This window comes from Lingula anatina, chromosome 10 (genome assembly GCF_051362555.1).
Source record: "Lingula anatina isolate TDL-2025a chromosome 10, LinAna3.0, whole genome shotgun sequence".
NCBI classification, from domain to species: domain Eukaryota; kingdom Metazoa; phylum Brachiopoda; class Lingulata; order Lingulida; family Lingulidae; genus Lingula; species Lingula anatina.
The window spans coordinates 6,476,853-6,488,982 of record NC_141776.1 but is presented as its reverse complement, the minus strand read 5'-3'; the positions used below and the strand labels follow the sequence as shown (position 1 = coordinate 6,488,982).

Genomic DNA, 12,130 nt, shown 5'->3' with positions numbered 1-12,130 from the left:
GCCTACATGTACCGTTCTCGGCCTAAGCAACTGATTATTTTAAAAAGCCTGTTTTTAGGTGAGATGACAAGTGTAGCCTATATAAGTCATGGTTCCTCGATATAGAAATAATAAAAAAGTAAATTAATAAGAGTCTTGCGGGGAACACCAAACATCGGCCTGGCTAAAACTGTTTGAATTTAAGACCAACGTTAAAAGAAGAAAACTGTTTGATCACAGCCACCTACTATCCACTACATAATGGATGATGGCCTGGATAACGCACCTCTCTACATGTAGTTCTACCTTCTAACGCACCTCTCTACAAGTAGCTGTGGAAAAATTCTAGCAATGCTGGACACAGAACAGAGAATGTGCACAGCTAGTGAATAACCAGAAAAAATATCTGTGATTTTATAATGAAGATTTTTTTTCTCTGTGGGCCTGGTAGAGGGTTAATGAATACTAGGCCTACTGGCCCGTATAGCCAGAATTTTTTAAGTTTTTTTTCTAAAAACGTGAATCTTTTACCATGAAACCTTCCTGAAATTCGTGTACCTAGATAAAAATGTACCCAGGGCGGACCTTTTCTCGGAAAATGGGCGGTTCATTCGAACACCCCACAACCCGAACTCCCTGATTACTGGCCTGCATAAGTTATTAGTTCAATTTGGTAAGTCAGTTGATAAAGGTATACCTTATGAGACATTTAATTTCATCAGGATGTATGCTTCCTACAGCTAGTTTTAAAACGGATTTATGCAATTTTTTGCTGAACAGGTCCGATGTTTAGGGCCTACGTAATTTCTAGTATGTTTGTAAATGTTAAGTTGTTTAATCAATGCAGACAATAAGATGACTGAATGATGTTCGCACAGGCAGCCGTTTTTATTTCTTTTTTCTGTTTCATCACCATCTCATTTATTCTTGAAAATAATAATAATAATAATAATAATAATAATAATAATAATAATAATAATAATAATAGTAAAGTTGTACATAATGTTGTTGGAAAACCTGATGTTTATTGATGCTGCGGTATAGCGTTTCAGAGTCAAATTAAGGACAGTCATTTACAAATGTTTGACCTGAATCAAGCTCCTAGTTATTGTCATTTGTCCAGTTTCTGTGTTCTGTTTATTCACATTTAAATACATTTCCTTAGCAATGGAAATAATGGTTACTCCTGTCTGTTTTCAGAGATATTTATAATACGGCACTCTCTGTATATCTCCATTGGATAAAATATTCCTGAAATGTGTCTATTTTCAAGGAAATATCACTTGACCATAGGTCCATTAATGTTTGTTTAGCATTAATGTGGCAATTACAAACGTATTAATGAGTTTTATTTGGACATTTTGCTAAACATAACGAGGTTAGTGTCCTCACTGCTTACGTTGGTGCAAGCGCTTTTAATTTTTTATTAATCTAGATCTCTATCAGTATTGTTGCCACGCATCTGCAGTTTTCTCGAAGTGTTATAATTTGCACTTTATTTCCAGAGACCGTACCGAAATGGCTTTTTGAGCCTCTTCCCTAGAGAATTACTATTTAGTAATGGCATAAATATATTTTAAGTAACGGATGTGAATTCTAATACACAGCCAGGTGAAAAAGGGCGATTCTTTGGTAATGGTTATGTTTTTAAAAAAGACCTTGCCAATGTACGTGCACGACTGACAAATTACTTAACGACTGCGTGATAAATTTGGCAAATCGGACAGTTCCCACTGGGCTCGTAGGTGTTCATGTACTAGTTAACATCTTAAAACATGACCACAGCTTTTTAGAGTTCTCAATTATATATATTTATGTGTGTGTGTGTGTGTTTGTCAGACCTTGCGGGAGGACATACATGTATCTTCAGAAACACCCACAGAAATCAATCGATTTAGATATAGAATTTCATTCAAATACGCCTAAAGCGAAGTGTAAACGAATCCCAGATCACCTATAAGTCTCTGTGATTTTAAAGTGCTTTTTTCAACTTGGGGAGAAAACGTGTCGAGGCTGTTAATCTACTTGGGGAAAATGTGGCCTGATTAATGGAACAAAGTATAAAAATTCCATCAAATGGGGCAATCAGGACACGGAAATGGAATTAAAAATGCCAAACTGCCATCTTGTACATTAGGATCTGGAAATAAGGAAATATGGAAAGTGCGAAAATTGGGTAAATGGCCGTGCTTCGATTAAAAAGACAATTACATAATGTGTGGTATTAAATACCCTTGTTTCATGTCTGGGAGTAAGTGGAGAGTAATAGTACTTTTCCCATTACATTACACAGCTGAAAATTCCATACGTGCTTTTTTTTTAACAAAAAAGTATGATATTGTATGCATGTGCAAAGTGTTGTGTATTATTTTTGCCCTACCATTTGATATCGACAAGATATTTTGTGGCAAACATTGCAATTTTAATAAATTCCCTCATGCCCACTGCATTTTCCAGCATAAAACAGACTGTCTACCCAGATCTTAACTAGAGGTTATCCTGCAAATAAAGATATGTTGACATACAGCTTACTTGAAAACGGATCCGAATGTATGGTTTCAAGGTGAATGTTATGATTCATCCAGTTGTGGTTTAACTAAAATAATGAAAAGTTGAATCTGATACTGGCTCTTACTTGAAACTGGCTCTTGAAGCAAGTAGCACTATACTGTACGTTTCTCACAAGGTCTGTCTCAGGTGAGCTGAGCTGTCCCAGTGTCACGTGGTGACAGTCTCCTTGGGATTTCTCCCAGGGCCAGGTGTGACAAAACTCAGGGACCGTGTAACACAAAGTCCACCCTCCATATAGCAATAATGGTTAGGGTTATAGCCTGAAGTAAGTAGGTCAAATCTGGGGCGAGGCTTAATCTATGCAAATCAATGAGAACAGGGCTCTCTAACATGGGAGTCTCTCTGTCACGTCACACCGGTCCCAAAAATGTGGTATTTGGTATTTCAGACCCCCGTGCTTGTGGGTAGAATGCTCAAGGAAATAGTGCCCAATGGTGTTAGGTGTATAAGGATAGTGAATTCAAAGATTCATATTCGAGGGAAACAAAACAGCATCTACAAAGCAGAATGTGCCAGTACCAACACAGACGCCCTGGTACAGGTGAAAATATGTTTTTGCAGTATTCATCCACCTGCAAAACGCCGGCCACATATTTGACACGAAATACGTCCAAATCCTCGACAAAGAGGAGGAGTGGATCAGACAATCCAGAGGAGTAGAAGAGGCCGTCCATGAGCAGATTGAACAGCCTACCAAGCCTACCAAAAATGAAGTAATTTTCCAATATAATGATATAGTAGGCACCTTATCGGGATGGACGATAAATAACCTCGAGCAGGTCTTCTTGGCGACATATATCGTTATACAAATTGCCCGTTTCGAGGTGAGAATTGCCCTGGGATAACGCGCAACACGATTGTTATGTGGGAAGAGGGTCGTAAAAGAGCTTTCTGTTTAATTGGACGTACTTGTGCGGATGGCGGTGATGGATAATGGCATGGCACTGTGGCTAATGGTCACGTTAATCACATGTTTAATTTACCTAGTTATTGGCAGAGCTTATACGATGTAAGTGGGCATGGCTTTGCCTGGTGTCCTTAAAACCCCAGTGGATTGGGAATTTATTGAAATGTCAAGCCTACACGACATACTACAGTACAAGTAGAAGGTGCAAATCGAATGGCACAACAAAAATTGATTGGTTAGAGGTCACCAAAGAAATGCGTTAATTCAATATGAATAATTTTATTTGATAAGTTTGATGCACCACTGAGATTGTTCTATTATGATGGTACATCTTTTTCCATTCTTCCATCGGTGCAGCTCTTAACTCTATGATAGTATCAGGCTTTGGTGGCGGTAATCAAGTCGTCTGCCCAATTCATCCCAGGCACGCTTAATGGGAGACATGTCTGGTCTAAACGCTAGCCACGGGAGAGTCTGGATCTGCTCCTGAAGCAGGTACGCCTATGCTATCCTGGCAGTATGGTCACGGGCGTTGTCCTGCTGAAGCAAGCTTTGAGTTGGGTATTGATGCAAGAATGGAACAACACCTGTTCTTAGTACTTCATCTCTGTATCACTGGACAGTCAAATTTCCACCAATAACTGCAATCACCATGATTTCTGTCTGGAAATTGCCATTTATGCCTGCCCAAACCATAACACTGTGCCAATGGAAACACCGAAACGCACCTACCCCGGTAAATTGGAACACCATGTGGAAGTATGGCGATCTTATAATAAAAGCAATTTTAAATATATTTTGTCCCACTATAGTAAGTTTTCCCTCGCACGCTCTTTCAAATAATAAATATAAAACTGAATTGATTATACTGGTTACTTCTGGGACAGCGACGTTCGAAAACGGCATCTCTTGAAAATGGACTGAAGTCTCGTCATTGAATAATGTATTTTATGCAATGTGGGCGAAGCCACAGGCTTTTATGTAATGTGTATAAATCGGAACGTTAATGAACACAAAATGTGGAAATGTGAAGATAAAAGTCCTTCAATTAATGCATTTTTGGATTAACAGCAAATGTGATTCATAGCAGAAAAAAAACTGATTTATCTTTTTCCCAGTTGGAAAACAAAGTGTATTCCAATGGCGCCGTCTGGTTTTGCTCGCCTAGGCCCTCAGTGGCTGTTTTTAAAGCCTGTCATCCCGGGAATGAGGTGAACTTTGTTCGCACGTTCAGTTTGTGATGCTGCTCTGTAAGACTTTCAGCATAAATTTCCACAAAACACGAGATTCTGCATCAAGGTAAGGTCATCCATGTGCTAGCTAGGTTACCTTTTTTGGAGACAAGTGTTTTCACATAAGGTACTTAATTCTTGCTTTTTTCATGTATTCTAACAGAAAGCGATTTTTGCCCAACGCTATGCATGTAAAAGTTCTTATTCATTTCATTTTCTCTCTCTCTCTCTCTCTCTCTCTCTCTCTGTGCTTGACAGTCTGATAACTTTCTCTTTTGTTCATCTGTCAGTGTGTCTGTTAAGTTTGTCCTTACGTTTCTTCATTCCCCGCTTAGTTTGCATGTGTAGTCGTTTTTCAACTATGCATCAGCGGTCAGTATATTGCCTCTACTATTCACTTGTCTGTCTGTCTGTCTGTCGGTTTGTCTGTGACGGTCTTACTGTCTATTGAGGTTAAAGTGATCTCACATGACAAATTGTCGAATCCGAGCTTGTAATCAACAAAATTAAATGGGCTTGCTGTTTGCTTATGAGGATTGATTACAGTCCACGCTTTTACCTCCTGCTAGTGGTATGGTAAAATTCGAGGAGCTAATATTTGCTCCCTACGCAGAAACAGATAATTTGATGATGCAATTACCTGAAGTAAGAGGTACTTCAAAGCATAAAAGTGTAGGCCGCTGACGCACGTGCTTTATTATACTTTTTTTCCAAAATCAAATATTGAACTGGTCCGTTGTTGCTATGACGCATGTCTGTACTTTAAATTAATATCTGATGAAGCACACCGATACATCACGTATTTATAGAGAAATTGTATGACAGTCTTAATAATGTGGTTGTGGAAAGCCTGATGGTCAAACCACTAATTATGCTACGAAATACTCGACTATCAACCAGTGGCTTTATTGGCAGCAGGTTTCATATTTTTCTTCAGGTTTGGATTTGACAGCAATTCTTTCAATACGATCTATAATCTAATGCATGGATGTAACGGTACATTACAAGTACCCCACTGTCTAAGCCTCAATCAAATCTTGAAATTACTTTTTCTTTAATTCATTTACACCGGTATTCTACTGTACTTGTCTTGACGTATGACAGGCAAAACCAGCCGATTTCGATGCCGCCACTTAGACGTTCTTTAAACATTTCAACCACTGTAATTTTCATGTGGTGCCATTAATTTGTTAAACAAAAGATAAGCGAATTTGACTTGCATTTTGAGGTAATTTTATTATCAAATTACGGCACAAAGGATGTTTAGATGGGGAACGATTCCATTGTTTGGCAAAGGCACCATTTTCATGGATACACCCGTGGTATTGTTTACCACAGTTCTCCTGGCTGACCCAAATGTATTTGAAAGTCTACATCATACAATTTGTAACAGCCATAACACTTCTATTAGAGAATAAGTCCATGGTAGCAATTTATATGCAGGCGTTATAATGCATTATATTCTAACCCCTCATTCAGACAGCTTGGAGGGGTGTAATTCATAGCACATACATTCAGAACAATTTGATCCGCGGACTAACAGATTCGCGGACTAAATTTGGCCGACCCACTTAGAGGCGATGCCGTTAATCTCCTGATGGTCTCCCCGCAGCCTCGCTGCAGGGGCTATAGCAATTAAACATCGGAGTCGAGATTAAATCCGTTTAATGGCGCGTGTGAAGGCGGGGAGAGCATCAGTGGATTAAGCGACTTTATTTTAAGCGGGGCTGGCCATATAAAGTGGTGGATCATTTACACCGGGGATCATCTGTTCTAAATACCCTCCATTGCCACTGGTTTCACCAATATTGTATCTAGTTGGCTTTAAAACTCTAAAATTGGTTTAGACATAACTTATTCACTCCCGTATTGAGCGCTCTGTTATACTGTATCACTTTTTACACTCTTCATTATCAGTATAAAACGTTTAACATATTGATACAGTACACAGTACACTCCACATTCCTAATCACCATTTAGCTTGAATTATCGTTTATTTTGAACACTTGAATACTTTTATTTTATTTGGTATTGGCAGAAAAGTAGTTCGAGTCTAACTCAAGTCTATGCGTACTATAGAAGCAGGAGGAAATATCCGGGTCACAACTATTTCCGTATTATGTGGAGTCTACGGAATTTTTCTCATTTTACCACAATTAACAATATTTATTTTTTTCTCGTACACTGTAGCAAATGCTTGGGTCTATGATAAGTTGACTATCGGAACTCACATGACATAGTACAACACGAATCTGCCAATAGCCAATTCTGAGCAGTAGCAGGCTATTTGTCATAATATTTCATTATCTTTTACTTAGCTGTCTTGACAGCCCATTACTGCTATTGTGTAAATAGGGTTCAGGACCAGGTTAGAGCATATAGAATGGAGTAATGGAGTTTGAATTTATAGACTTTCATCCTTGATATTGTATGATTGATTTAAAGTCAACACTATAAACATTAGACCTGCCAACTCTCCCTAACTCGTCGGCCTCGAGTCTCTCGATTTTGGGACATTTCTCCCGATCTCCCGATTCAGACTAAAATTCTCCCGATTTATCAGACTTTTCTCTCTTTAATTCCTTTCGTTAGAAAATGATGTGATTTCATATAAGTAAATGTGCCGTCACAATTGCTTTCTTTGTTTCATGATGGGGGTTACATGTAGTAAATGCAGTAAACAATAAGGAACAAATGAAAAAAAAAAAACACGTCCGGTCATTTTGTGAGCACCATCCTTAATACTAAGTATGGGACGAAGCTTATTCCGAAAGACAAAGAGATACCAATCATTTTAACTGCGGGCATTTTTTTTTTTTTTTTTTTGTAATAAAAGCTTTCACAAGAAGACTTCCTCATTTAAATGTACGCCACTTGACCCAGCCGAAAAAAGAAAGCAGACTTTCTCCCGAACCCCCTGGTGTGGCTACGTGCCTGCTTAGCCATAATACATTCGATATTTTTTCGTATTTTGCCAAGTTTTAGTAGCTGCTTGAACATCAAAACAAGAGATTCGCGTTGCATTGTGGGTTCTTAACTCTTAATGGCTTTGCGAAGCGGGAAGCTTGAGGTCGGTTAAAGTTGTGAAAGAAGTTCTAAAACGTCGAAAGGTAAAATATAGTGTATTTGCAAGTTTCAAGAAGAGCCTGATGTGTGGCTTGGCCAATGTTGCAATCAAAAGAATGGCAAGTTTGTTAGGTGTAGGTTGTATCATTGCTCGTGGAGAAAAAGGTGGCAGTAGGAAAAATGCAGCTCTGGAAAATCAACAGGTAAAGCGTCAACGGTACAAAAGAAGCTCAAGTTAAAATTTGTTCCAAAGGAATCTACGTAGAGTGACAGTTTGCCATTTAAGATCTACACAAAGTGTCTGCGATGAATTTTCAGATTAAATTGCCAACTTGCACGAAATATTGCACTTTTATTTTACGTTTTCGTTTATGCACCAGAGACCTATTTGTGTGACCACCTAGAATGTATATCAGAAAACATGAAACAGAATGATCGTGCTTATTGCCGACCCGCCCTCAAAGATAATGGGTTGAAGAGTAGTTTACATTACGATTTAAAGACAGTACGATAATTTGACTTTTCAATTCAAGAAAAATTGAATTTTCATGAAGTTAGATAATTGGGACTCTAACAGAAACCTCAAAAATATTTGAAAAAATATCCCAATAACGTAAAAAGTTAGGCTGACGACGTGAGTGTCACCTCTACTAGTACTAAGAGAAGTGATAACATGTTAAACTGATTGCATTCAGCGAAAGTACCAGCTGAGTCGGATCAATCTACGTAGACCGACAGTTTCAATGTGAATGATCCCTTAGCATGATATAGGAACATTTTCGTAATGTCCCGTATCCTGATTGTCTGCCTTATTTTCATATATAGACTATGGGCAACATCAGACTAAATGTGACATTAAACATCATAAGTATGATTAGAAACTAATTGGTAATGCCAAAATGCCTATTTTCACACTTGGAAATGTTCACCAGAATATATGAACACGATCATAATCTTACGTGTAACAACCATGATGTAACGTTCCTTGCACATACTGTAGTATAGATAATGTTATTAATCTATATTTTCCCCAACCTTACCTTCTATTACACTGTGCTCGAAAAAAGATACGGGATACAACTTTTTTTCAAACGCAAGCTTGTTGAACGGTAACTTCAGTATTTCACCCGCATGTTCTTTATCAAAGGTTTGAAATGTTCACTTACATTGTTCTCACTACCTGTACTCGCACAAAAATATACAGTTATGCTGCACATTAGTGATACATTTATTTATATTAGGAACTAGGTCTACGAGCCTGTGGTGATGAAATAAAAACCTTAATAGTACACTTCAAATCAACCTCATCAAGACCAAGGTTTAGGGTATGATTTATGCATCGGTTTCACTAAAACACAATCTTGGCGAATGATTTTTTTTATGGAACGACTAGAATTTGCTCACAAAATCAAACACTTTTTGAATACAGGCCCTGTCGAGGAAAAATTAGAAAAAATTTCCAAGTATTCATATTTCCTGTTACTTTTCGCTGGCATTTTCACCACGATGTATTTGTTACTCTTGGTGAACGAAATTTGGCCCGTTATTATCATCGTAAAATAGGCCAAAATTAGTTCTCCAGGCGGTCGCAAACCCGGTGTAACATGTTTTTGCATTTTTTTTTAAATTTCAGTTTAAGGAAGGTAAACTAGGATATCTTGTCTGTGAATTATGTGAACGTCACAAAATTTCGAACTTTTGAAAAACTGTTCCCCGTTTTACTCAAAACCTGAAAGGATACAATTAATTGCGACTGAATTACGTTATGAATTTTTATTGACAAAATGAATTTACTCCAGGGGAACACCAAGAAATATAATAATATAATATAATAATAATAATATATTTATTTCAAGTCTAAAATCCATAAAATGTTCAATAGACTGTACAACATAAAATACAAAGAAGTTTATAGATAAAAATGGTAAAGATATATTTTATATAAATAAGAGCTAAGCTAAATTGTAATAAACAGTAATTAAAAGTAAAAAATCCAAGGTTTCTTAAAATTGTAAAATTTAAAATTCATGAATAAAATGTCTTAAAAATATGAGTTTTTAATTCCTTTTTAAAAGATTCTTGTGATTCTACTTGTCTAATAAAAATTGGCAACTTATTCTACTCTACTGGTGCAGCTACACAAAATAATGCAACCAACTCCGCCCTTTTTACGTAAACCATAAAGCAAAACAAAAAAGAACGACGACATGTCGTGCACAATGTAATATGAATTCTTATTGTTCCTTTCTTTCTAGGGTTGAGAAAAATTCGAGCATATCGACTGCCATATACACAGCGTGTCCAAGGACATATTGCCTGCCGTCATGGACAACAATGGCTCCGCAATAGCGCTAACGGTACAAGATAATAATGCATCACATGTTGACAACGTCACCAACGATAACTGTACGTCAAGCGTTAATTACGCTGCCACCGCCTTTTATATGGACACCGTCGTTGTCGGCACACTATGTGTAATAGGTTACGTCGGGAACGTCCTGTCTTTCGTGGTGTTTTGGCCGGAACGCAAAAAATGCACTTCGTTCTATCTTCTCCTTGCTCTGGCCGTGGCAGACATCCTTTACCTTACCCATTGTCTTCTATTCCAATCCTTCCGCTCTATCTACGACTACACAGGCTTGTTTAAGGAATACAAGGACGCTTGGCCGTACATGGAGCCGTGGGAGTACCCGTTTGGGATGATGGCGCAGACGTTGGGACTTTGGTTTGTGGTTCTGGTGGCAGTGGATCGATACATAGGCGTCTGTTGGCCCTTTAAAGCCGTTTCGTGGTGCACGAATACGCGGACGTGTGTAATGATCGTCGTCACAGCCATTGGTGCAGTTTTGGTCAACCTGCCATGGTTTTGGAGGCAGAGGACGGTTGAGCAGTTTGACCCATGTACAAGGGAAATGGAACCGGTTCTCGTCCATTACGGTATCGGAGAGACACAGCTGGGCCGCACTCTCCATACTGGGACCCAGATTGCCCTGGCCTTCCTGCTCCCTTTGGCAGCGCTGTTCTTCTTCAACCTGCGCCTTATCGTGTCCCTGAGGCAGGGCTCAAAGCGAAGGGACCAGCTCCAGAAAGGATTTGGGTCGGACGCCGCGGCTTCTGCCGAAGACACCCAAATCACGATCATGCTAGTCGCGGTTCTGGTGGTGTACATCGTGTGCGAGTTGCCGGTTTTTACAAATCACGTTTTGTACGCCACTGTCGGATATCTCGGCGTAAGTCACTCGCACTTTAACGTCGCGTGCAACATGTTGGCCACTTTAAACTGTTCCTGTAATTTCTTCATTTACTGCGTGTTCAGGGCAAGCTTCCGGAGGCGAATACAGCGCATGTGCTGCGCTTCTCAATATCGTGACTCTTGTCCAAGTTGTGAAACTGAACCGTCCAATTTGTGAGCATAGGCATATACGTGCTCTGCTATGAAGAACTGGGTCTCTTTGGAAGTGATATCCAACACTTGACTGCTTGTGCATTATTGCCACACTTTGCCCTGAAGTAACCATCTATTCAGAAACTTCATCGTGATGCTCTGTTCAACACTCTGTGTAGTTTACACATGTACTTTCAAGATAACTTCATTTATCAAGGAATTCACAGTAAGGAGCGACTTTGAAGAGGGCTTGCGAATGGGAGTAAAGTCCCGTGTACGCAATGTTGAGGAAGTTAAGCAATTGTCTGTGTCGGACGCAGGAGTCCATTTAGGTGATCCTTTTACGGAATAATTAAATTGTCCGTCTCTCAGAGCACAGCGGTACAGGTGTGAAGCTAGGATACAAAGCTCGATGTACAAAGTCCAGTTCAGTACATGGCAGTTGTGAGACGGGAGCGACTGTATGGTAGTGGACGTAGGACTGATAGTACGGCAAAACAGAAAAACACATTCTTACAGGCCCCGTAATATATGGCCTCGAGACGATGCAGGATTTTCGAAAATTGTTCACATATGTGTTATACGGGATATATGGTTGAATATCTGCATGCTGACTTTTCAAATACGAAAATTAAGTGTGTTTTGTGGTTTTCGAACTAAGTGAGTTCCGGACATTGAATAAGAAAATGAAAAAGAAAAAAGGAAACTGCCCAATACTTGTCCTATAAAATTAAGTGTCCTATAAGATTTAATGTTGCCAGAATTCTTCATACAGGCTTCAAGTATTAAACATTCTGATATGATAAGTGGCAGAACCAATTGCACGTTATCTAATATACATGTACATGCAACGTAAAGTATATACAAATATGTAACATGTGCAGTCAATTAATACCCATAAGAAAACCCCTGTTCAAAGTACAGCGGTTTATAACAATGATACAAGAAGTTTCTGGGAGCAGGGGGGGGGGGGGGGGGGGCTCTAGACAA

At 38.9% G+C, this 12,130-nt stretch overlaps 1 protein-coding gene across 1 annotated transcript; it reads left to right on the top strand.

Annotated features, from left to right (window-relative positions):
* Positions 1-2,634: 2,634 nt before the first annotated feature.
* Positions 2,635-12,080, top strand: LOC106156788 (FMRFamide receptor). The gene is made up of 2 exons (XM_013532217.3): positions 2,635-4,756; positions 10,011-12,080. Exon 2 carries the CDS (start codon positions 10,080-10,082, stop codon positions 11,163-11,165), a length of 1,086 nt encoding a protein of 361 aa, XP_013387671.2. The 5' UTR covers positions 2,635-4,756; positions 10,011-10,079; the 3' UTR covers positions 11,166-12,080.
* Positions 12,081-12,130: the final 50 nt, after the last annotated feature.